The sequence below is a fragment of the Kogia breviceps genome, chromosome 2 (assembly GCF_026419965.1).
Source record: "Kogia breviceps isolate mKogBre1 chromosome 2, mKogBre1 haplotype 1, whole genome shotgun sequence".
Classification (NCBI taxonomy): domain Eukaryota; kingdom Metazoa; phylum Chordata; class Mammalia; order Artiodactyla; family Physeteridae; genus Kogia; species Kogia breviceps.
This window is the reverse complement of record NC_081311.1, coordinates 122,769,374-122,796,186: the sequence shown is the minus strand read 5'-3', so window position 1 is coordinate 122,796,186 and position 26,813 is coordinate 122,769,374. Positions and strand designations below refer to the sequence as shown.

Here is a 26,813-nt window from a genome sequence, read left to right as displayed (position 1 = left end):
ATGAAATCTGGACATATCCTTCAAAAAATGATCACTTGTTTTAAAGGATAGTTCTTTCAAATGTCAGTATCACGTTTAGCTCCATATATCATCCAATGTGCTGGCGCTACAATTCCCAGCAAATTAAAGAGATCACTTTTTCCCCTTCCTTTCAAAATTATACTTTGCCCTTTCTCCTCAAACTCAAAAGAAATCCTTTGTCTCATTCAAGCCCTGCCTGTCCACCCTCATGCTAACTGTTCCTCTGTCAGTCACCGGCTAGCTGGGGCTCTTCAGGTGACTCAAGCTTCCCTCCCCAGCTTCTTTCACCTCCATCTGTTGGAAAGGTTTTGAGGCTTCAGAATTAGGACGGTACCACAACCTGTCCTCATTCATGGTCTCTCCTCTGTCAGGTGCTTTATTCTGATAGCTTCCGGAAACAAATACAAGGCAAAGCTGCCTATGTCTTGGACACGCCAGAGATGAGACGGGTGAGGGAGACCCAACGCCACATCTCAACGGTGAGTCAGGAATTCCTCAGATTGGGTGGGTGGCCTGTTGGAACATGTAAAAAAGGAAATGAGCAGACCATCCTATTTTCACCAAGTGAATTCGTGAAATTTCAGGTGAAATATCATGAAGACTTCGAGAAACACAAGGGTTGCTTCACACCAGTGGTGACAGACCCCATTACTGAACGAGTAAAGAAGAACACACAGGACTTCAGTGACATTAACTACCGAGGTATTCAGAGAAAAGTGGTAGAAATGGAACAAAAACGGAATGACCAGGATCAGGAAACTATTACAGGTAATTGGGGCCTGGGGAGAAAAATCAACGTTAAGGAAGGTAGAAGAACACAAGTGACATTATCTAGAGCAAAGCAAAGGTCAGAGGACCTCAATCTGTGTTTTCATTAGATGTAAAAGAAAACCCCTATCATTTCAGTTTGCAAAGCTGAAATCGACTTTATGCTTTGTTCCCCTCCTAGAACTAAGCTCAATGAGTGTTATTCAATCCGCCTGTGGTTGTTTAGGTTCACATCTTGGTCTCCAAGTTATCACAAGCGTCCAAGAACATCTGTGCTGATCCTGAATCTCACTTTCAGGTTTACGTGTCTGGCGTACAAATCCTGGCTCAGTTTTTGACTATGATCCAGCAGAAGACAACATTCAGTCCCGAAGCTTACACATGATTAATGGTATGTGATGCCACAAAAGGCTTACGACGTAAACATCACCATTTAGTGGGCTAGTGCCAGTGGCTTTTAGGCTCAAAAGTTCATCTCCTCCAGGGCTTTCAATTTCCTGAGTTACCCATTCAGCATAAGAACACCTCCTTGACTAGTGGGCCAAGCTCATTTTCTAGCCAAGTTCAAGTTAGGAAAGATTGTTTCACTGCCTAAGGGTAAGTCCCCTTCAGTCCCCATTATTATCATCTTTTTTTTTCCTAAAGAAAATAAGGTAGTACATCTTTCTGTTGGAGAAATAATGAAAAAAAAAAAAAAACATAAGCAAAGGGAAGAGAATGGATTTGACCTTTAACAACTTTCTGAACTCTCTTATGTCAAGGAAGATTAGCCACTCAACAAAACAGGCCACATGCCTTTATGCCTTCTATTCATGTTAAAAGTAAAATAATATGTAGTGCCTATAAATCTCAAAGGATTTATACTCTAGTCCACTGATGAAGAGAGACCAGTAAATCAGTGGTTACACTGACATGAACAATTTTAAAGGTCTGCACACAGATTGCAGAAACACAGAGAAAGTGTATCTAAATAAATTTGGAAGTTAGGGGGCACTTTCTGTAGAAATTGAAAGGTGGAATTTGTGTAATTACTATCTGTTCATTTTAGTGAGCCCAGAAAATGAGAAGAGAGGGAAGGAGTAGTAGTCAAGGACAGACTCCGGGATTAGAAGCCTGGCTGTACCACTTAAAGGATAGGGGACCTTGGGTGATTAAACTGTCATCTGGAAAATGTATCATAAGAGCTTTTGAGGGTTTAATCCACAGAAATCTACTTAAAACCATGCATGCATAACAACAAACAAAAGCCAACTGAGAGTCAATTACCGTTAGGTATTACTGCTATAAAAAGTTTCACCTCTGCTCCCTCTCCAATGGATCTTACCTCCCTAGCACAAGCTCAGCGCCGGAGCCGGGAGCAGTCTCGATCTGCCAGCGCACTGAGCGTCAGCGGCGGTGAGGAGAAGTCCGAGCATTCAGAAGCTGCCCACCTCTCCACCTACAGCGATGGGGGCGTCTTCTTCTCTGCAACCTCACCAGGTACAAGTGGATGGCCCTGACCTTGACAGCCATGGCCGGCCAGCTAGCTCCCTGGAGGTTACTGTTAAAGAGATGCTTTGAGTAAAAACAAAACAAAATACATCTGGATCCTTTCTTCTAATGAGAGGACTAGAATTGTGGAGAGTACATGCAGTTAGCTATTTCATTTTCATTCCTCCTTTCTTGGAAATAATTCTTTTTAAATTAGGGGAAAAGACAGTGCTGCTCAGTTGCTAATCACAGATTAAATGAGGTCTAGTCACGTTTTCTCCTAATAAACTATTTTCTCCCTTCTTTTCAGCTTACAAACATGCAAAAACCACAGAGCTCCCACAGCAACGATCATCTTCAGTTGCTACCCAGCAGACAACGGTATCCTCCATCCCATCTCATCCATCTACCGCTGGAGTAAGTAACAATAACTTACTCAAGTCATTCTCACTTTTTGATATGTACAATAATTATTATAGGTATTCTGGTCTTTTTTTTTTTTATTAACCGAATCTTCTATTTTACATAATGCTCTTTTACTACACATCTCATGCTAACAGTAATAAATTATCAGAAAACCTTCATTAGCAACTCACATTAATTAAAAAGCATTATTCGGTGAGTGAAAACAAACATACCAAAAAAAAAAAGCCTAAAGCAAAGTCATCATTTTTGTCTCATTAGACCCACCCACTATCTTAAAGCAAAACATCTGTGGCTTGGAATCATTCTTCCAGAATATATTGGGCTGGCCAAACAGTTCGTTTGGACTTTTCCCTATCATCTTACAGAAAAACCCGAAAGAACTTCTTGGCCAAGCCAAATATATGTGTATGCACGTGTCACACACATAATCTGGTCATATCTTAGATATCCCCTATTAATATACATTGAAGAAATAAGTCAAATCATGTTCACAATTCACCAGACTACTTTAAAACTCTTAGTTTAAAACCCTGGATCTCATTCATAATGTTACAAAAACATAATTCTTTAGGATTGAAATGAACAATATTTGTATGTAGAAAACTATCTTTACTAAAGGACATAAAGATTTAAGTAAGTATTGAGACCCATTATAGTTCAGGAAGGGAATCTTGAAGTCACTTCTCCAGAAATAAATCCATAAATTCAAGGCAATTCCAATCAAATCCTAGTAAAATTTTTAAAAATTTTTATACATTAATCCTATAATTTATTTGAAAGAGTAAAGATGCAAGAATAAGCACATTTTGAAAATGATAATAGGAAAGGGCTTAACCATGAGAGCAAAATATGCTATAAAGCTATTATAATTAAATATGAATTTAGCATGAGAATAGATTTTAAGATAGATGAAGTCCAAAAATGGACCCTAAAAGAATTACACATGGTGACAAACATCCAGAAATATAGAAATGGCTAAATAATTTGCAATAGTACTAAAATATGTAATTCTCTACAGCAGTAAAAAAGAATGTGATCAATCTATATTTATATGGAAAGACTTCCAAGCTATATTAAATGAAAGGAACAAGTCAGAGTACTATTTATAGTAGTATTCCACTTATGTGGGGCAGGGGGGAACCTATCCTTGAATGTGAATATATGTTGTGTATATTTCAGAATGCTACGAAAAAATATGTAGGTCTCATACCAAATTACTAACCAGTGAATGAATGCTCCTATGAAGAAAATTTGGGCACTTTCAAATTTTACCTCTAAATTGTTACAATTTTTAAAAACCTTATTTCATTGTTGTGGGAACACATGGGATCAACCTACCCTTATATTTTTAAGTGTATAATACATTATTGTTTACTATAGATTCAAGGTTGTGTACAGATCCTAGAGATCTCTAGAACAACAGATCTCTAGGGTTTATTCATCTTGCTTAACTGAAACTTTATGCCTGTTGATTAGTAATGCCCCATTTTCCTTTCCCACCATGCTACAATTCTTTTTTTAAAAAAAAGCATTGTGGAGGTTAGCTTTCCAGAAACTTTTACTACTGGTATGCTCCCAAATTCCCAAAGTGAGAAAAACATGCAATATTGCTGTGATTTTTCAAATTTTTTCTCCAAAACACTAGATTAGTACATCCGCTAATGTACGTTTTGTATATATTTGCCTATTTGGGATATTTCATATAAATGAAATCACACAATATGTGGTCTTCTGTGACTGGCTTCTTAATGTTTTGAGGTTATCCATGTTGTATCATATATCAGTACTTCATCCCTTTTTATTAGCAAATATTTCATTGTATGGGAATACCTTTTCTTTATTCATTCATCAGTTGGTGGGCCATTGGGCTAGTTCCACCTTCTGGCTGTTACAAATAATGCTGTTATGAATACGGGTGTACAAGTTACTATGTGGACTTATGTTCATTCCTCTTGTGTATATACCTAGGAGAAGAATTGCTAGGTCACATGGTAACTCTTTTAAACTGTTAAGAACTTCCAAAACTGTTTTCCAAAGTGTCCACACCATTTTCCTTTCCCACCAACGGTTTATAAAGATTCAAAATTTTCCATATCCTCCCCAATACTTACTATCTTTCCGATTATCACCATTCCAGTGTGTGTGAAGGGGTATTTCATTGTAGTTTTGCATTTTCCTGATGACTAACGATGTCGAGCATCTTTTCACGTGATTATTGGCTCTTGGTTTATCATCTCCTTTGGAGAATTCAGATCCTTTGCCCCTGTCCCTTTTCAGTATTGAATTATAGGAGTTTTTAAAATATAGTCTGGATAGTTATCCCTTATTAGATATATGATTAGCAAATATTTTCTCCTAGTTTGTGAGTTGTCTTAGTTGCCGTGGTAGGTAGTTGCACATTCTGTTTTGTGCAACTTGGTGGAAACTAAAATTAGGTGTTCCGGTTAACTGTCGCAAATCTAATGTATATTTCCCTTTTTCATCTTTACCGATAGAAAATCTTCCGTGCCATGTATGACTATATGGCTGCAGATGCAGATGAAGTGTCCTTCAAAGATGGAGATGCCATTGTAAACGTTCAAACTGTTGATGAAGGTTGGATGTATGGCACTGTGCAGAGGACTGGCAGGACCGGCATGCTCCCAGCCAACTATGTTGAAGCTATTTAGGAACTTCAAAGCACTGCACATGTCTACAGCACCTACAAATCTTGCCGTCAGTATTTCAGTTTGATTCTCCACTATTCCCCGAGTTCTGAAGCTGCATAGTGCTTTTTGTGTCAATATGATTCATGGTTGTACCATCCCTTGTTTCTATATGTACCCCAATAATTCACCAGTAAAACAAAGGTTAGTACAACTAATCTGTCCAATTATTAAACTAGACTTCTATCTTCTGGACTTGCACATAAAACTTGAGACATTAAACCCATAGGTCTTTTAATTGCCATTATTAAATTTTCCTTTGGGTTTTAAAATGTTTAATTTCAGAATAGACATTTTTAAAGTTTCTGCATTGTTATATTACTGTTGCGGAATCTTTCTCCATTATGAAAATGTTTAACAGTATTTCTTTTTTAAATCAAGAGTTCTAAACATGTTAAACACGTTTTTTAAAAACTGGCAGAGATATTCACCTTTTCCTTGCTGACTGCTGACACTCATTTCTAATCCAGTTCTGAAGTTATAAAGCTGATAGTCAATATAAACTGGTGTTAAGCTAGTAATGAATAAAATCTGCAATTCTGTAACAAACACCACTGATGGAATGAGCATTATTTATTTTTAAAGATCTACAAATAAAAACTTTAACAAAAGCAAACCCCTTACACTAGACTTCACTAAAAAAATTAAACTTAAAAAAAAGTAGTTAAATGCACCAGACACAACACTGTAGATCAACTATACTTCAATTTTTTTAAAAAATGCACAAGTGTAGACTTTCTCAAAACTCTATCCATAATTGTGTTCAGCAAGCTTTCCTTATGTCTTGGCTTATAACGCTTTAGAAATAGCTGTGGGATCCAATAGCTGTGAGATCCCAAAGGGGCTCTTCCCCGTCTTTATCCAGTGGGCTGGCAGTTTGTGGCAAAGGCATGAACAAAGGGTGGAATGCCAACCCAAAATGGCTTGTGCTTAAGTTTATAGAGTATCCTTTCTAAAAAGCAAAAGATCTGTCCACATTACTTTAGAGCTGTAGTAATACTGCTGTCCTAAAGCTTCTTAATGTGTGTCTGAGACTCAAGAGCAAAGAGTACACGTGAAAATGAAGGCAGAGACTGGGGTGATGCTTCTACATGCCAGGAAAGCCAAAAATTGCCAGCAAACCACAGAAACTAGGGGAGAGGGGTGGAACAGCCTTCCTCACAGCCCTTAGAAGGGACCAACACTTGCTGACAAAGTTATCTCAGACTTCTAGCCCCCAGAACCAAAACAATAAGTTTCTGTTATTTAAGCCACTCAGCTTGTGGCTATTAACAGCAGCCATAGTAAACTAATATAGTATTTTTCAACATCACTAAGTATTTCGGTTTTTTTTTCCTTACTTTAAAAGTATGGATTTACAGCCTCCTAAGGCAAAGAAATAAAAGCAAAAATAAACCAATGGGACCTAATCAAACTTTAAGATTTTGCACAGCAAACCATGAACAAAACGAAAAGACAACCTCAGAATGGGAGAGAATATCTGCAAATGATACAACCAACAAGGGGTTACTTTCCAAAATATACCAAACAGCTCACACAGCTCAATACCAAAAAAACCAAACCACCCAATCAAAAAACGGGCAGAAGATCTAAACAGAAATTTCTCCAAAGACATACAGATGACCAACAGGCAAATGAAAAGATGCTCAAAATTGCTAATTATTAGAGAAATGCAAATCAAAACTACAATGAGGTACCACCTCACTCTGGTCAGAATGGCCATCATCAAAAAGTCTGCAAACAATAATGCTGGAGATGACAGTGTGCAGAAATGTTGGTGGGAATGTAAATTGGTGCAACCACTATGGACAACAGTATGGAGGTTCCAAAAAACTAAAATAGAGCTACCGTATGATCCAGCAATCCCACTCTTGGGCATATATCTGGAAAAGACAAAAACTCTAATTAGAAAAGATACATGCACCCCAACATTCACAGCAGCACTATTTACAATACCCAAGACAGAAAAAACCCAAATGCCCATCAAAAGACGATTAGTTTAAGATGTGGTATATAAGATCTCACACACACAATGGAATTAGCCATAAAAAACGAAATATTGCCCTTTGCAACAACATGGATGGATGCAGAAAATATCATACGAAGAGAGAGACAAGTATTATATGATATCACATATGCACAATCTATAAAATAATACAAATGCATCTTTATACAAAGCAGAAAGAGACTCACAGACATAGAAAACAAACTTACGGTAACAAAGGGGACAGGGAGGGAGGAAGAGGGATAAATTAGAAGTATGGGATTAAGAGATTACTATACATAAAATAGATATGCAACAAGGATTTACTGTGTAACACAGGGAATAATATTCAATATCTTGCAATAGCCTATAATGGAAATAACCTGAATAACATATATATAACTGAACCACTTTGCTGTATACCTGAAATTAGCACAATATTGTAAATCAACTATACTTCAATTTTTTTTTTAAGTGTGGATTTAGAAGTGTGTGGAACCCATAAGACTATGAATAAAATAGATCCTCTACAGTTAAAAATAGGCCATAAAAGAGGGGAAGAATATGAATGGTTCATGTGCTCGTGGAGGAATACAATGCTCACTTTTAGGTTGGTATCTGGATGTTATTCTCATTCATTTCAGGAGGCCTCACTGAAACACAAAAATTAAAAAAACAAAAACCAAAGAACAAGTACCAGAATTTTTTTTTTAGTTTTATTTCAGATTAAAGTGCATTTCTTTAAAAATGTTTCAATGTCCAGTTTCAATTGGCAAGTGATAACAGTCAACTCTCAACAGATTATGAAAGTTTTACTGTGGATCGGACACAGATTCTCCCTCCCTCCACTCAGTCATAATGAACCTGAAAATACAATTTTAGTATAGGTCTACCTGCTTCAAACGTTGTATAAAGCATTACACAAACAAAACTGACTGCACCCTTATTTCCCATCTACTAGTACAGTCAATTGAGGAACAGGTACTTCTGTGAAGTTTCAACTTAAATCATTTGACTTATCAAATATAAATACTTTCTGAATGTAAAACTAAGCTCTCTTAGAGTTTATCAAGTGATGAAAACAAAAATATTACAGGGCTAATAAATGACTGATTTGGCTTCTCTCAGTCCTTTTCTAAGTGCACATTAGTCAAGTCTATCCACAGGAGGTAGTGTTTATTTTGAAATCAATCCATTACTCAACAACACAGAAAGCAAACTCCCCAAAGGCCCAATTGTTTTACAGGTGTGATTTAACCAATTAGTGCCAGATGCCTTTCCTTCACACATCAGGTCCCTTAATATCCATGGCAAACACAGAACAATGTTTTAAGAGTTTGGGAGAAAAAGGTGTATGTAAAAAATACTAGTATCTCCTAGGATATGTGTATTTGAGCGATGGTAAGATATAAATGGAACCAGGGGAACCCATTTTATAAAATAAAATCTAAATAATGGCAATAGAAATTAAATCAATATTCCTATCCTGCCAGCCAGAAGTAGCCAAACTGCCATTTATGAACAAATCTATCCCTTATGTCAAGGACTGGCACACTTTATGTAAAGTGTCAGATAGTAGTATGTTTGATATTATAAGCCACCACAGTCCTTCAGACTACTCAATTCTACCACTGTAGCTGGAAAGCAGCCAAATACGTAAATAAGCATGACCGTGTCCCAATAAAACCTTATTTACAAACAATACAATTTTAACTTTATATATTTTCATGTGCCACAAAATACTATTCTTTTGATTTTTTCAACCATTTAGAAAACGTAAAAACCACTCAGCTCATTAGATGTAAAAAAGGTGGCAGGTTGTAGTTTGTCAACCTCTTCTCTTTAAACTTACTAGGCAAAACTGCCGTCTTTCGTTTCCTACACTCAAAATCGATTAATTCCATTTTTCTATTAGAAAATTTCCATTCCATAAAAATAAAAAATTCCTCAGACCCCTGTTAACTATTCAACTAAGTATCAAAACAGCTATTATACATTCCATTTTCGGTTCCATGACGTTTTATTTTGAAAGTGAGCTTTCTAGTTATATGCAGCTTATCCACCTAAGAAGTAACGACACTGTCTTTTGCTGGAAATTATTTACTGATGGCGGGTCAGAGTATTAAATAATAATGTATTTCTAAATAATTATTCAAGGGCTTTATGAACATTAATTATGGTACTGTATTATGTATAGGATAACTCAGGGACCACTGGCTGCCAGTTATTTTCAAAATACACAGAACTGTTTGTCTCTATACTTAATGACCTAATTGCTTTATTACTATTTCAGATCAATTTGTCTCTCCCTTTCTCTTCATTTTATCATTTATCAGTGCATCAATCTCTATCAGCATATAAGTCTGCCATCTGATAAGCTTAGTTTCATCCAGTTACAAAATGGTACACTGTAGTGTAAAGATATTGTTCCCTCTACTACAAGTAGAAGACCAAAAGCTATGTAGGTTTTTTTCTTCCATGTGACATCAATTTAAAATACTGTCTTTAATTTTATACTCACATGTAAAGAGAGAGGCTATCTTTTATTCTAATGGTGTATTTCAGGGGAGTAAGCATTTACAGTTCGGCACTTGGTTTTAACTGTTCTTTGGTGAAAAGACTGGCATATGAAGAAAAAACAGTAAAGACCACATTGTAAAGTTTAATATTCTATTCCAAGAACTAAGTAGACACTCATAATTATATCAGACTACTACTCTATTCAGTATCTATAGATCTTCAAATCCAAATGACTCAGATTTCAATGGATACTTTTAAGAAGCAATATACAAAACCTGGCATATAACAGACATATTTATTGGGCCACGAGAAACCACGAAGCCCAGATTTGTTTCACAGATTGAACTATCAGTAAGTTTTGATAATCTATTTTTAAAACCCATTACTTAACTTCTGGCAACATTTCCTTAAGTGCTTTGGATGAGGGCAGCTCTTACAATAAAAGTATTTAAATATGGAGGAAATATAACATCTTAACAGAATGCCAAGAAAAACTCATTTTGGAAAATCAGATTATTCAACTCTTTCAACTCCATTTTACAACAAAATAGGAAGTTTTAACCATGTAATGTCGCAGCAGTCACCAGAGGTCTTCAGTAAAATGATTATAAGGCACATTTGTCAGAATTGACTTATTACAGCACTGCTAACTTTACTGCCAAATTAAACTTAGTTAGGGGTAGTCTGTTTTCAAGGTTTATTAATGAAATAATGAAGTCCCATAACTTAGTCTCTAAATGAAATCTTGCCTTCTAAATGCACCTCTAATATTGTGAAAGTTTACCTTTATATTAACAAAAAAATCAGAACATAATCCACATATACTCGTAAGACTCCACTGTCCAAACTACTTAATAAGGTTCTTTATAACATAAAATATTTATCTTCCATATTTAAATGGCTCCAAATGAGGCAAAATTCTACCTTTTACAATTTTATTAAAATTTTTGAACTGTAATTTGAAGCCTTCAAGACCAATCTGAATCCTCAATTCAGACATTTGAAAAAGTTTTTTTAAAAAAGACTAGCTTTTATCTTTTGCGGCAATAATTCTAAGGACTTAAATCTGCTTGGGATACCAAAACCTAATTTAATTTAGATCTTGAAGCCTCTTATGCCAACGACCACAAATGCAGTCCACATCAGCATTTGTATGGATCACAAGGGAATTGTTAGAAATGAACTATTAGGCCCCCATCACAGACCTACTGAATCAGAATCTGCATTATTACAAATACATGCAAGTTTGAGAAGTACTATATAAAGAGTCAGAACTTCACTCTAATGTTTATATACAACGTACAAGACCTTTCTAATGGCTTAAGGATAAAATGGACATGTGCTGAACTAATGAGCAAACAGATAACTCCCCTGACTCAAGTCTTAGCCTAATAATTATTAACAACTGCTATTTTATGGCCTCCAAGCCTAGCTCAAATTATCTCCCTGCAAATCAATTATGAAGAATATGAGATGGAATCTAGGCTTTTCTTAGTGGATTATAAAGTCAAAGTTGGAAGGAATGGCATTAAGAGAAAAATGTGACACTGTTAACTCATATTTTTGGTAAATTTCAACTAAGCCTGCCTTTGAAACAGCACTTATTTTTACCCATTCCTTTAAAAACAAAACTCTACTTCTATGTTTTCCACATACTCCTCCCATTTTTCCAAACTTTTGTTTCTTGTCCTGCCACCTTTATTTAAGGCAAGATATAACCCAACTTTCTTGATATTTTTTTTTTTTTTTGCGGTACGCGGGCCTCTCACCGTTGTGGCCTCTCCAGTTGCGGAGCACAGGCTCTGGACGCGCAGGCTCAGCGGCCATGGCTCACGGGCCCAGCCGCTCCATGGCATGTGGGATCTTCCCAGACCAGGGCATGAACCCGTGTCCCCTGCATCTGCAGGCGGACTCTCAACCACTGTGCCACCAGGGAAGCCCTTGATATTTTTATGATTCTTAAATATATAACAGAATCCCTGACTACTACACTAAGCTGCATAGAAAGAAAGAATCATGGGCAATGTCAGGGTTACCATACTTTTAAAGTTCACATTTCAACCTTATTTTTGACTGTATTATCCTACTGCATTATTACTTGAGCAAAAGCTCTCCACTATTCAACAATGCCTTTCAAACTTGTTCAAATAGCAGAGCATCTTTCATAATGGGCTCACTGAAATAATTGAAATTTAAATCCACTATGAAATCCATTTTGGAATATGGAAAATTATACTATGGCTCTGCATTCAACTAGATTCTTTATAAATGCATAAAATAAGAAATCACATTTGAGTGTTCTTAGTAATGTTTGCTATGTTTCATTAACCATTAGGAATTATTTGAAAAAAACTGATTTCACTTAATAGTGAAACAACACACACTGGAGCTGATCAAGGAATATTAATCCTTTCAGCTCTTCTGGAATCACTCAGGAAAAAACTTGCAGAAAATTTTAAGGCAAGAAAATTGAAAATAAGGTGCTTCACATACATACTTATATCAAGAATGACGACTTAGCAAACTGGTTTTTGCCCTCAAATATTTTAAATTATATCCTTATTAAACCACAATGTTTTAAAATTAAAATCTGTGCTTGCATCAAACTCAGTGATTTAAGTAAATGGTATTCATTTTGGTCACACTTTCTGCTATACTGTTCACCTTCCCAAGAACTTCATTCCACCAGCAAGTAAGTTTAGTTCACACAAATATTAAGATATGAAGTCATGAAATGAGCTAATTCTGACTCCTCTTAACACACATACACATCCCTTCTTACACATGTTCGCAAAAACATATATGCCTCTTTACTGTCAAATACAATTTGGGAAATAAATGATAGATAATTTAAACCACAATTATAAATGTTTAAAAAAATTCCCAATTTTTCATTAGTTATTTCTTCAAGCTACAATCCTCTGTTCAGTGGTCCCAGAATTTCTTTTGAAATCATCCCCAGCGTATAAATATCACACTTAGGCCCTAAAATATTTGCGACGTACTGATAATGGACTTATTATTAAAGAAAAACCAACTTTTACTGTGACTGGGTGGCAGCCCCCTTCCGAATGTAAAGCTAACCAAGACACAAGGATTAAACTTTCTATCAAGTTGCTGAAGAATGTGTGCCTTTTCAAGTAAGGGTTAGTTCTGAGTAAGTCTGAAACTGAGAAGACCACTCGCTCACTCTATTTCGAAAACAAGTGAAATACTCTCACTGTTAAAAAGATGAAACAAATATGGGAAAGTCAGGCACTAATACCAGTTGGTAAAATCTACAAATGGCTTAATTATATATACCCTACTTTTTTACTCGGTAAAACATAAATATTTTGAAAGAACAGTTTCAAATTCTCCCAAGTTTGGTTTAGGTATAGGTAAAAAGAGCAGATAAATTCTAGATTTCTTATGGTCCAAGTTATAATGAAAATACTCAAGCTAAATCCCCATTAAAGAAAAATGTAATGAGGCACGCTTTCTAGTGGCTGATACCCTCTTCTAAACCAAAAGGGATGGGGGCTGCAGCAGAAGGTTATGGGAATGAATGGCAAAGTTGTCATGTAACACTTTCTCATTTCTATTACTTTACTCTTTCTGGTTATTTTAGAAAATAAACTCATGTTTTAACTAACACTATTAACTAAGTACAAAATTATTTGTTATTTTATTTGTAGAGACAGAATCCTACAAACATCTGCAGCAAGCCCATGAAGCACTTCTACCATCTATACTGATATCTCAGTATTCAATATATACAAAATTGTTTCTATTAAACAAAACAAAGGTATTCACAAGAAGCTGCAGAAAAAAATTCATGCAATGACTGAAATTTATAAATTAAAAAAATCTATACATAATGTACAAATAGTCGTGCATTTTAAAATGAATATTATGTCTCATAAGAGTATATTTTCACAGGCAAATGCTGCTGAACAAATATTTGCTAACGCAAATGAATGGAATTTTAGTAAATTCTGCTTTAATATTTAACCCCAAAAGTTGAAAACTTTTGATATTTTTCTTGAAATATAAGTATTTTCTTGTCCAAATAGCATCGATGTCTGCGAAAAGCGTTCCAAAAGATTCTCTTGCGTCTCATTTGGGGTGTTTTACCAAGAACAAATTTCTTAAACCTCAGGCACAACAAATATAAATTTTAAAAAAGGAAATCAAGTATAAATACCTTATCAGTTCAGCAAAAAGTTCAAATAAAAATTTTCATGTTTACTTACTTAGAACAGGTATATTACATAAAATGTTCCATTAAAATACACGAGTAACTGAAATAAAATGTATGCTATTTAGTTTTTGCTCTCACATTTCAATAAGATATTTAAATTTTTGGAAAAACTACGCATAGCAGCCAAGAAAACATGTTATACAGGAAAAAATGATCTCACTTACAAAACTGAACTTAATAAGATACTGCCCTTCAACGTTTGAAATGTTACCAACTTTGCAAACATTCAGTCGGAAATTGTGCTATATTTCAGAACTTACTTTATGAATCAACAAATCCAGTGATTTTTTTTTTAAACTTCAATTTTCTCGTAAAACACTAAATAGAATTTTCATGGGCTGGTGACCTCCAACGTGACTGCAGATTTTTAATTATAGAGTTTGCCATGCTACCAAGTTTCTCATGCATTTCAAATAGCTGGCTTCCTGAATAATTATGGAGATCTTCTGAATCTAGTTGAAGAGCAAGTGCACTAATCTGGGCCACAAGATTTTTAGATAACGGAGTCTCTAAAGCAACAGGATCAATTAAATCTAAAAGAAAGGAAAAAAGAACAATTAAGTCTATTCCAGATAAATCTTAAATTATATCTCTCTCCTTTTTAAGGTAATAAAAAATTTAAGTGCCCAGGTTTCAAATTAAGAGTGCAGGCTGAGGTATACCTGCTCAAGATCGAGAGAACAGGCAACAGAAAAATTACCATAGCTTATTTTGTACCATTAAAGAAATCATGACTACTTCATTTTTATGAACAACATAACTGGAATGCAATGTTTATAGTTTATATCCTCACTTGAGACCTTGATAGAGTAGAAGTTGACAATCAGAGAAAAAGCAACTAGACATACTTGAAGTCGTATCAGTTATTTTTTCACATACTTGGCAACTATTACTCAAAAAAATACTTGTCTAACTCACAGGGCATGGTCAAATTAAAACTAAAAACACAATAACAATATATTTCTTCAAGAAAGTCAGCTGATCTTATAAAATTGTCCCACTTTGCTAAAATATACCTGAGGCAAGTCTTTCTTCATCAGGAGAAATAGATTTATTTTCCATTCCATTTACTGTTTTTTCGGAAATATCAAAAACTGGAATCTCTTCTAGTCCACGAGACTTCACCTTGATTTATTTATACATTCAGACCAGTAAAAACAAAAACAAAAGGGACAAATTGAAAGTAATTTTTTTTTTTGAAAGTAATTTTTAACAGGACTAACAGTAACAGGACCACTAATGCTGGAAAACAATCTGACATACTATGTTTCACAGCCCATTACATGACAAGCTTAGCTAATACTGCTAAGAACCCATGTTCTACTAACAACACAAAAATAGCATTACATAGCACTGTTTTTTCAAAGAGGTGGTTATGGGGTTTATAATATTTCCTAATGGACTTGTCAAGAAATATTGCAAATGGTAGCCATGAAAAACTACATTATATTCCCAGGTTCAGGAACACGGGAAAAGCAAATCTAAGGCAGAGATTTCCAAGCTTAAATAATATATGGACTTCTTGTTTTAAAAAGAACACAATTTTCAAAGGTGTTCCCAGGGCTTACTGATTGTTGATTGAGAAAACACTAATTTCAGAACGTTATTTACCACATGACCGAGCAATTAGATTCCTACATATATACCCAAGAGAAATAAAGAACGTTATGTCCACACAAAAACTTGTATATGAATGTACCTAATAGCATATTCATAATAGGAAAGTGTGTAAACAACCTAAATGTTCATCGAGTGATGAATGGATAACCAAAACATTGTATAGCCATAGAATGGGATATTATTTAACCATAAAAAGGAATGAAGTACTAATACCTGTGAACCTTGAAAACATTATGCTCAGTAAAAGAAGTCATTCACAAAAGACTACAGGTTATATGACTCCACTTTTACTAAATGTCCACAATAGGCAATCTACAGAGACAAAGATTAGTGGTTGCCTTGAGGGTGAAAATGCAGAGTGACTGCTAATGAGTACAAAGTATTTTTTCCCCGGGTAATAACAAATGTTCTAAAATTAGGTCTTGGTGAGGGTTGTGTGACTTTGTGAATATACTAAAAAACCACTTAATTGTGTTTTGGGTGGGTGAATTTTATGGTATGTGGCTGGATCTCAATAAAGCAGTTGAAATGCTTCATCTATCAGACTGAAAATCACTAATAGTTTTTTCCCCCCACTGGTTAAATGTTTTTAAAGATCAAGTAAAATTAATACTAAATCAAGGACTTTCACGAATACAGCAGAAGTCTCCAGTAGTTTGCGAACTCCAGTCCCAGAAATTCTAATAGAACACTGGCTTTCACCCTTAATAAAACCCATTTTTCATATATTTACAGTTTTGCATAGTATCAATGAATACATAAAGGGTTTCGAAATGGGTTTCAGGAGAGTCTGTGAATTCTTCTGAAATGATATACAAAATTTTCCGTATACTAATACATTTTTATAGGGTAAAAGAATCTTGGCTTTCATAAGAATCTTGAGAAATGTCCATGACCTAAAATGTTTGTGTTAAAAGCTGATAGGAAGAAAAAGTAAAAAAAATTGGCCACAATTGTGTTGGATATCAAAATCAAAATACTGTTAACTACAAGAGGTATTATACACAATAACAGTACAAAATGAGCAAATCTATGGAATTATAAATGAATCTTTTAAGTTACTCTCAACTGCAGGGGAAGGGAAGATAAGGCATCATATAAAATGAGCTTTTTAAGCAAGAATAGTTTAAATGCAAACTTCTGTAACTGTATTGCTTGATCATTTATTTATACATGATGTTATGACTAACATCTAAGTTTTTACCTGTTGCTCATGATATACTCTGAGAGCCTTTTTAACATTAGACACTTTTGGAGAACGGATAGGAAGAGTTTTTATTTCAGATGCTGTAAGAGTACTCAAATCACCAATTGTTTTTATATTCTTGGCTCTAATGAGTTGTCCCAGTCCTCTTGCCCTAAAGAGATGACAGAAACAGGAAAAATGTCATATAGTTTTATATTTATTTTGTTTGTAAGGGCCTATCCAATTGAATTTCCTGATTTAAGCTCACTCATAACTGAATTTATATAGACCCACCTGCCCACTCTGAGGACAGGCATACGTGCATTTACTTTAAAACAAAATTTGAATCTGATGTGTATACCTGGCTTAAGCAAGATTAATCTTTACAAACATAAAGTGGAACTAATTATACTCCTTATAGTATTTATATTAGGATTAAATAAGATAATGTATGCAAAACCTGGCAAACATTAAGCACACAATTATCTTAGCCATTTCTGTATTATGATCAATGCTTCTATTACTGCCATATCTCATCCATCTTCCCAGCTGCATTTTCATTAATTTCTAAAACAAAGTGTGTGAAAGTACATATAAATCAATTCTAAACATGAGAACCTTTACCATTTAAATATCCCTCTTAAAGTGGCATCTCTAGGTATAAGCCAGAAGCCTAAATAACCACTTACCACATGTTGGACGTAATCTGAGGTAAAATGATGTCAACTGGTGCTACACAGTTCACCAAAGCAGGGTAAACACTTTCTGTTGGGCATGGCATAGATTCCTTAGCCATTTCTGCAATCTTAGAATAAATTTCAAAAGCTGTTAAATAGAGGTCACCTTACTGAACATGAAAATATAAAGTTGCATGAAAACTAAAGCACTTCTTACTAAACACTTCTTTGAGCTCTTAAATTTAGGGCTACGTGATCCTGGGGACAGAAATCCTTTGGCTGAAGTAGTATTATGCTAGATAGAAGAAAGGAGAAAAAAAGAACTCAGAACCCTAGATAACTGTAAATTTTACAACTTTATTTTCACAACTTAAGCCTGCAGTAATGTCTTAAAATTTTCAGAAAATGTAAAATGTAACAATATCACTGGATCAATGACTTGCTGGATCATCATTGCCTCTTACCACCTCTTCTCTTCATGTCTGCTTACCAAGTAAGCAGACAAAAGAACAATAAACCAAACCAAGTAAGTTTTGTTTCTTAAATAGTTAATTTTAAGACAAATTACCCAACACAATTCTGTCTGCATGTGTGTTTTTTAAAGCCTACAGCTTACCTTAAATTGTGCAGTAGGTGAAGTTTTAACACTTTTTACTATGGGAGAATTATTTGAAGAATGGCACCTAACAATAGAGCATCGCCTATCAATGTCATCTGCCAATCCTGCCTGGTATATAGGATCTGCAAAGGAGACACGGCGAACCTGAAAACATAGGTCATGTTTTTATTTACCAAAATTAAAAGTTAAAAAAAAAATAACACTAAATTCTCATTATAAGGTTAGCCAAAAATAGAATGTGAAGCTTAATTTATTTCACTAGAAGCCAACTGCACATAGTTGTAGTTCTTCCTGGTGACTGCTTTCACAGATATTACTCAAGACACCAAGGGTCATTCCAATTATCTATGGTCTAAACTGCATAATAGAGCAACAAGGAGAGTGAAAGGACAGCAGCAGAAACTTAATGAAATTGCATGTGACAGTTAAAATTGTATAATCAAATTATATTAACCTTACAGGCTTACTATGGGCTGTAAAGAACAAGGTAAAGAGGCAGAGACAGTACTAACTAGCCTCTGGTATATCTTACTAAGCTCAGTTCTTAACTCTTTGAGGGTACAAGAGTCACAGCAATTGGTTGGCTTTGTCTTTTCTTAGCCCAGCTTGAAGTCATTTTGGCCTCTTCTAAACTCTTTATTCACTCATTCAGCTATCTAAGTACACAACAGAGCACTTGAACCATTAAATATGTATATAAATGCCTCCTGGTCCTGATTCCCAAAAGACTGGGCAGATTTTGTATATATCTGCTACAGAAAACTACTGTATGTTGCACTGTTGCCTAAATAAAAAATGAGCTACTATCAAACAAAACATGACTAGTTAACTGATATTAACAATCTAAAATATACTGAATAAATCAAATGCATTTTACCTTATGGCCTATTTAAACTTAAGATTAAAGAATAATAATAATAGTAAGAGCCTCAAAACAAAAGCAAACCAAGACCAAATTGAAAAAACCTCAAGGGGTGTTAAGTATTCCCAAGAACTAATCACTGAATTCTCAATATGAGAATTTTCAGTATATCTTGGGGAAGTCTTCACAATGTGCTGGCTATAGGCAAAATTAAGTGCCAGTATAATTATATTTATACATATACATTTGTATACATAAACACATGTATTCTACAGTAAACGGTAGGTTCAGTTTCAAAATTAAGTTAAGGAATGCCTACGCTGTACTTTTTCAAAACATCTACTTTGCTAGAGAGGACAAGTTGCGTTATGTAAGCACATGCAACTCTTCCTTTTTATTTATTTATTTATTTATTTTTGGTGGTACGCGGGCCTCTCACTGTTGTGGCCTCTCTCGTTGCGGAGCACAGGCTCCGGATGCGCAGGCTCAGCGGCCATGGCTCATGGGCCCAGCTGCTCCGCGGCATGTGGGATCTTCCCGGACCGGGGCACGAACCCGCGTCCCCTGCATCGGCAGGTGGACTCTCAACCACTGCGCCAGCAGGGAAGCCCTTCCTTTTAAAATTGTATTTATTCAGCAAATTATGTGCAAGTCACAGGGCCAGGGGTTAAAGCAGATACATAAGTAAATCCATATGTTTACAAACCAAAGTAGATAAATTTTAGTGAAGAAGATGGGGACATAAACAAAATAATTACAAATGAAATCATATCCAGAAATTAATGAAGGCACAGCCTAAAGAGATTTTTTTCTTTTTAATTAGACAACGTCTGAAAATAAGTTTATATAAATACTTAAATGTGAAACAGCATAATGTCCTAGTACACAGTAAGTGCTAACTAAAGCTACTTTATCAGTTTCTAAGTGTTTCTTCATATATTATGGTACCAAGAGCAGAAAAAAAAAAAAAATCACCATGAGAGATTATCAAGTTTGCAAAAAGTGAACAATGGTGATGGCTGTATGAAGATCTGTAGCTTAGTGTCCTGAAATAAAGGAATATCTAAAGGGCTTCAGGGACTTCCCTGGTGGTGCAGTGGTTAAGAATTCGCCTGCCAATGCAGCAGACACAGGTTCGAGCCCTGGTCCAGGAAGATCCCACATGCTGCGGAGCAACCAAGCCCGTGTGTCACAACTACTGAGCCTGTACTTTAGAGCCTGCAAGCCACAACTACTGAGCCCGCGTGCCACAACTACTGAAGCCTGCGGGCCTAGAGCCTGTGCTCCACACAAGAGAAGCCACCAGAGTGAGAAGCCTGCGCACTGCAACGAAGAGTAGCCCCCACTCGCCACAAGGAGACATAGCCCACGGGAAGCAACAAAGACCCAACACGGCAAGCAAGCAAATAAATAAATAAATAAAATTTAAAGGGCTTCAGTCTCCTTTCTCAACCTTTCCTTCTACCTGCCCTTTTCCCTAGCCACCATGGTAAATATTCAAAATGAATGGTCATATAAACCTAATATTCTGTCATTCACCAGGTATCACCATATGGCCAAAATATTCCAATTAAACACAGGCTCATTAATATTCAGCCTCAATTCCCCTACCTTGTGAACAGGTGATGAGATTTCATCTTCTTGGGGTCTCTTTAGTCCTCTCTTTAAAATGCTGGTGGATGGAGAAGCCAAAGGAGACCAAACACAGCGAGTCTGCATGCCACTAGGACTGTCATTTGCTGACATGAGTAAAGGATCAAGATCTCTTAATTTTTGAGGAGATGTATTATTGTCTTCTGATACCAGTTCAGAAACAGCTGTTTCAGCTGTCAGAGGCTGTAGTGTCTCCTCCACTTTCTCTGAAGTATGGTGAACTTCCGGTAAAATTCCATCATTTCCCACTACCATCTGACTGTCACCTAATTTTGTTTCCTCAAATTTATTAGGTTCAATATTTGTTTCAGTTTTATTAGAGTCAACCTTTCCTTCTTCAGTGCTCATCTCAAGTGTTTTGGGACCAAAGCTATCGATTTCTACATTCAATCTCTTTGTTTCAGCTTCTATAGGCTTAGAGGCTTTGGTAGTTAAGTCCTCATCCTCTGTCTCATTGATACGGTCAGTTTCAGTGGTCACCTCACCAATCACTGTTTCTTCACAATTTTCCATTTCAACATTCGTTTCTCCAGATGAGCCTGGATCAGATTCATCACTTCCTCTGTCTACTTCCCCAACTGCTATTTGTTCAGAAATCTCTAACTGAGCACTCACTTTTACAGGTGTGGTATTATCAGAATGACCAATACCTGAATTAAATTCCACAGTTATTGCTTCGTCGGCACTGAGTTCTTCAGGTGCATCCGTTCTTTGACTGTTTTCCTCTGTTACCTCTTCCTCTGAAATATCAGTTTTGACACTCTTTTGTTCAGAGAAGCTAGCTTCAGATTTATCATTTTCTGCATTCAATTCCATAGCATCTACTTCTCCTGGATTCAATTCTTCATTTGCTTCAACATTAACAAGGTTCTCTATAATACTCAATTCCTTTTTGGGGATAGGCTCTGGCTTTTCTTCTTTGGTCTCCAAAGTAAAACATTCCAGTGAAATATCTTTGGAGTCACCTAAACATGGGTCAACAGTTTTACATTTTTTATTAGATGGCTCCTGGCTTTCAAGAGATATTGCTACCTCAGAATCCCTATCACAAGTTTCTTCTTTAAAATTTACCATTTCAGAAGGAAGAAAGTCTTGAATAGTATTTTCTTTCAACTCAGTTTCAGATATAATTAATGAATCATTAATAGTATCATTGTCCTCCTTGAGATCCAAATGAAAATTCACACTATGATGCTCATCTAAAAGTTTTACTTCTGAGTACAGATCAGCTTTAGAAGTTTCTGATATAGTTACAGGTGTCTGCACATCTGTCTTTTTGGTTTCACTGATTTTTACATCATAATTCTCTGTATTCTTTAACCCAATGAATGACTTTTCCTGAGGTTGTGATTTTTCTCCACAGCAATCACAACCTTTAGATCTCCTCACCCTCCTACTTCTCTTGTGTTGGCATTCAAGTGTTTGAAGAGTTTTTTCAGAAAGCAAAGAAATGTCTGATGTTTCTGTTTTTGAGGATTCACCCACACTATTTTCTAGAGAATCTCGCTTATGTAATCTTTTACTGGCATTTCTAGTCCTTAGATTTGATTCTAGTACAGAAGGATTTGAAAAGGAATGTTCTGTACATTTGTTAGTTTTACTTTTTCCCTCGTAAGTATTTGATACATCACCAGAAACTTGTAATAATTCTGAAGATGTTGTAGAATCTTGAAGAGTTACAGTATTACTTTCTTCTTTTTCACAGATGTGAGATTTTGTATCTTTGTCTACTTCAGAATTCCCTTTATAATCATGTATCTGACTTTCAACCTTTATACATTCCTGTTTTACCATTTTCTCTTCTTGATCTTCATTGCCAACATTGTCACTGCTTTTGTTTTTCCATTTTCCAGATCTTTTCTTTTTAGAACCTTCTTCTTTTGCCTCAGAACTATCAGATTCTGAGTTTTCAATGCTGGAAAGTAAACCCTGGGATGCTCTTCTTGTTTGATACCGTGTTCGTCCCCTTACTGGTTTCTCAGAGGATTTATCTGCAATGTCCTGGGCACCGTCTCCCTCAGATTTAGTAGTCTCAAGATCTGGCTTTCTTCTATTTTCATCAGTTTCAGCATTAGCACTGGTTTCCCCAAAAGTCTTCTCATGTAAATTATTTCCTTTCTCAATTAAATTTTCCTGTACAGTTTGTTCAGAAATCAATTTTTGCTTAGGTAAAACATCATCTTTTACATGCAATGGACTCCTCTGCAGAGTCTTTTCTTCTTCCTTACGTCTTTCCCTTTTTTGATTATTTTCTTTATCTTGGCTATCAGTGGTTGGCTCTGCTGTTTCTGAACGTCGCCTTAAAGATCGTCTAAGGGTTTTATGATTTGGAGTTATCTGAACATGACTATCCTCATTTACTGCTTGATCTGTTGTTATTATGGCTGGGGGTGTGTTTTCTTTGGATTCCAAATTAATTTCTAAGGTTTTTTCCTCTACAGTATTGTTTTCTAGTAGTATATTATTTTCTATTGTTGGTTTAAGCATCGTATCCTCATATTCCACTGAAGACTCAGAGAGATGAACCTGATTATCTAATACACATTCTGTTTGATTAAGCAAACCAGGTGGGTTATTTTCTAAGGCTACCATGCCATCAACAGATTCCTGAGTACTTTTCTCCTGATCAGATCTCATCAAGGGCTTAGACTTTTTATTCCCTATTGGTTCAGGCTTACTGGACCTGCGGCCTGATCTCTTAATCCCATGCACTGTTTTTTCAGAGTCAGATTTTGAAGAAGCCACTTCTCTTCTCTTTGCTTTTGGTGGATTATCTGTTTTAGCCGTGCCTTCCTGGTTATTTTTCACTATAACAGCTGATGACATATTATTCAAAGGGGATGGACTAAAGGGTCTATTTTCTGAGCCATCAAACTTCTCCAAAGTAATAAAGGACTGCCTTCGACTTGTAGGCTGTGGGGGAGTTGTTCCAGAAACAGTGGCATTAGAAACTGAGCTACTGCTGACACCAAATGTATTTTCTGTACTAGATGCACATTCAGTTGGCGTCTTCTTTGATACAATTAGAGCCTTTTTTCTGGAATCATTACTGCTCAGTATTTCTGGATTGGTTTCCTCAACAGAACCACACTCATTATTCGAAAGGGAAGCCTTTTCAAGGTGTTCATCCATACCACAGTTTTCCAAGACATGTTGAGGAATGACAACGTCACTCTCCTTATGTTCCTCCTGCACAGAAATGTACATATACATAGATTAACCAGCAAACAAGTCTGACTTTCTGGGGAAATTTTTGTGTAAAGCTTTAGTAATTCAAAGGGCAATCTGACTTTCAATATTTTGCAAATCTTCCAAAGGTGATGGTAGATGCCTATTAATTTGTGTTTCCAACTGTAAGTATTCAATAAAGTCAAATACATTTAAACACACATGCACTCACACAAATGCAGACCCACACATATAATGACTATAATTCTGCTAAAGTCTGCTAAGGAAAGTTAAGAGATTATACAACAAACCTTAACATTACTATAAGAGACTCCATAATAATGGAAGGGAGATTCTAAAAACCCCAAAATATGAAATACCAAATATACCTTAAATATCATCTTGGAATCTTCCTTGGATTTTTCAGTTAAAGTAGGAATTTCCCTGAAATAAATAAGTGCATAAATTAGAATACTGTTAATTAAAAATTAGAAAACCAGTTACACTTCAACAACTTCCATACTTACACAGACTCTTCCTGACCATACTGAGAAAATAAAGTATCTTGTGAAACATCCAGATTATTATACATGGCAGGAATATCACACCTGAAAAAGATTTTTTATAAGCAACTTCAATATCTGATATTCCTCCAACTAGAAATTAAACTTACAATTCTACATCTAGTTACATTTTAAGAACAATATAAAATCAAGGTTTAAATGCTTATTTTCCATGAAACCATCTCCCCTACCTTTTCCTCCCATACCTCAATAAAGGAATTGTTTACAAACATTTAGTGCATTTCAAGGCAGTCTTACACATTATGAAATGTAGTTATGCACAGTTTATCTTTTTGACACTTAAAACATAGCACAGTATACACAATGTCTTAGTTATAAACTTAAAATTATGGTTTGCCACATGAAATCTAATGTAAATATGGAATACTCAATTCAAGATAAAAGTACTACAAACCTCTTTGTTTTGAGTACTTCTTTCTGGTGTTCAGTGAGTATTCTTTCCTTTGTTTCTTTTCCTTCTGGAGGTATAAACACAAAGTCAGTAGACTTTTCTTCTTCCAAAGGCATTTCACTCTTTGCTTTTGGAGTTGAAGACTCTAGTTTCAACTGCAAATTGAAAACGTTAATGCGCATTTTGTGTTTCCAAATTATTTTCCAATACTTCAATCAATCTCTCTTCAGGCACTCTGATAAAGGCTTTTGATAATGACTAGGAAGTTTGAAGTTCTAACTCATACAGTACTGGTTAATAACAATTAGTACCATGTCCTTAACTTTCATTCTGCCTCTATTAAATACTCAGAAAATAAAAATTATTATACTTCTTTAAAAAGTAGGCAAGGACTTCCATGGTGGCACAGTGGTTAAGAATCCGCCTGTCAATGCAGGGGACACGGGTTTGAGCCCTGGTCCAGGAAGATCCCACATGCCGCGGAGCAACTAAGCCCATGCACCACAACTACTGAGGCCTGTGCTTTGGAGCCCGCGAGCCACAACTATTGAGCCCACGTGCCACAACTATTGAAGCCCATGCGCCTAAAGCCTGTGCTCTGCAACAAGAGAAGCCACTGCAATGAGAAGGCCACGTACCGCAACGAAGAGTAGCCCCCGCTCGCTGCAACTAGAGAAAGCCAGCGTGCAGCAATGAAGACCCAATGCAGCCAAAAATAAACACATTTATTTAAAAAAACAAACAATGGATCTTCATTTCCTTAAAAAAAAAAAAAGGTAGGCAAATGTGTGCTTACCAAAAAAGCATGGGCAAATGTTTTTCAGGCCAACACACAGAAATCAAGTGTTTTGGCAGGAGGAAAGTATATCTGCAGTTTCAAGTTGAAGCACAAACTACTCAAGTAAAAGTTGCCAAAATAATATGTCCTACATGCCAATAATATTGGTACCATAATGTCATTTTTACAAATTTTCAGCACAGTTGTTTTCATTCTACTTTTCAGTTGCTACAAGACAGTCACAGTTATTCTTTAAAAATAACATTTCTTTCATTTTGCCAGGGCCATGGTCTCAAGATTCTAGAACACCCCTTTACTGGAGGTCCTGGAAGAAAGAATTATTATCTGAAAATTGGTTAATTGGCCACGAGCTACTAGATATTTAGTTTTATATATGAGCTTACAACAGATGTCTTGCGATGCATTCTCTTCCTATTCAATAACAGAAGTTCTAAAACATTCTCCTTTCATGCTACCTGTGTTATAGGTAATCTTATTTAGTTTCATTCCATCTCAAGGGGGCTGCTGCCTCGAGTAACTATACTAAACAAATGCTCAGTGTTATGCAGACTTAACTTTACTAAGAAGTAATCACCTCCCAAGGCTTCTAGATCACCATGCCATCTTAATAGTCTTCCCAGGCCACACTTTATTATTTCCCTACAATCCCATCTTTTATTTAGTTTTCAACAGGTTTTTCTTCCAATCAGAAGTTGTATATTTGCAAGCTACCATATACTTTAATTTTAAAAGTTCTATTAAATACACTTTGAAAAACATACTTTAGCTGGTGGTTTCATATTGTCTTTTGCATCCTTTGTTTTTGCCAAAAAAGAATCTCTTTTTCCACTTGAGGTTCTTTCCATGCCACTTATCTTCATATTTAACTGTGAATTGTCTGTCTGTTTTTGTAAAAGTAAAACATTTTCATTATGTGCAAATGTTTTTTATTTATCCTTTTCACATTTTGATAATTACAGTCTAATTAATACTCATTTCAAATTTCTTTTGACTATTCATATCTACTAAGATCATGTCAAAGAAAAGAAAGCCCCTGTCTACTGCAGTAACAGCAAAGATTTGTTGTCTCCAAATTATACAGCAATACTTGTTTTGCATCCTGAAAATAAGATACACC

The 26,813-nt window shown here is 35.6% G+C and overlaps 2 protein-coding genes across 44 annotated transcripts in view; one reads left to right on the top strand and one right to left on the bottom strand.

The window, feature by feature from the left end:
- NEB (nebulin) overlaps positions 1–5,941 on the top strand; it is a 229,531-nt gene extending 223,590 nt beyond the window's left edge. For 37 of the 38 annotated variants that reach the window (XM_067026027.1, XM_067026025.1, XM_067026024.1 and 34 more), the window contains 6 exons: positions 393–500; positions 606–789; positions 1,088–1,180; positions 2,122–2,268; positions 2,570–2,676; positions 5,181–5,941. In XM_067026027.1, coding sequence (XP_066882128.1) covers positions 393–500; positions 606–789; positions 1,088–1,180; positions 2,122–2,268; positions 2,570–2,676; positions 5,181–5,354 — 813 coding nt within the window. In that variant the 3' untranslated portion in view covers positions 5,355–5,941. Of the gene's footprint in view, positions 1–392; positions 790–1,087; positions 1,181–2,121; positions 2,269–2,569; positions 2,677–5,180 lie in introns of all 38 variants that reach the window. The other variant, XM_067025989.1, reaches the window with a different exon arrangement.
- RIF1 (replication timing regulatory factor 1) overlaps positions 466–26,813 on the bottom strand; it is a 63,882-nt gene continuing 37,534 nt past the window's right edge. For 3 of the 6 annotated variants that reach the window (XM_059052270.2, XM_059052271.2, XM_067026029.1), the window contains exons 26-36: positions 26,458–26,577; positions 24,901–25,052; positions 24,450–24,530; positions 24,312–24,366; positions 20,713–23,943; positions 18,237–18,383; positions 17,838–17,915; positions 17,633–17,748; positions 16,962–17,115; positions 15,154–15,262; positions 11,644–14,670 (exon numbers count right to left, since the gene is read on the bottom strand). In XM_059052270.2, the coding sequence (XP_058908253.1) occupies positions 14,456–14,670; positions 15,154–15,262; positions 16,962–17,115; positions 17,633–17,748; positions 17,838–17,915; positions 18,237–18,383; positions 20,713–23,943; positions 24,312–24,366; positions 24,450–24,530; positions 24,901–25,052; positions 26,458–26,577 (4,458 nt within the window). In that variant the 3' untranslated portion in view covers positions 11,644–14,455. Of the gene's footprint in view, positions 535–7,235; positions 7,274–11,643; positions 14,671–15,153; positions 15,263–16,961; positions 17,116–17,632; positions 17,749–17,837; positions 17,916–18,236; positions 18,384–20,712; positions 23,944–24,311; positions 24,367–24,449; positions 24,531–24,900; positions 25,053–26,457; positions 26,578–26,813 lie in introns of those variants that run through there. The other 3 variants (XR_010839112.1, XR_010839111.1, XM_067026028.1) reach the window with 3 other exon arrangements.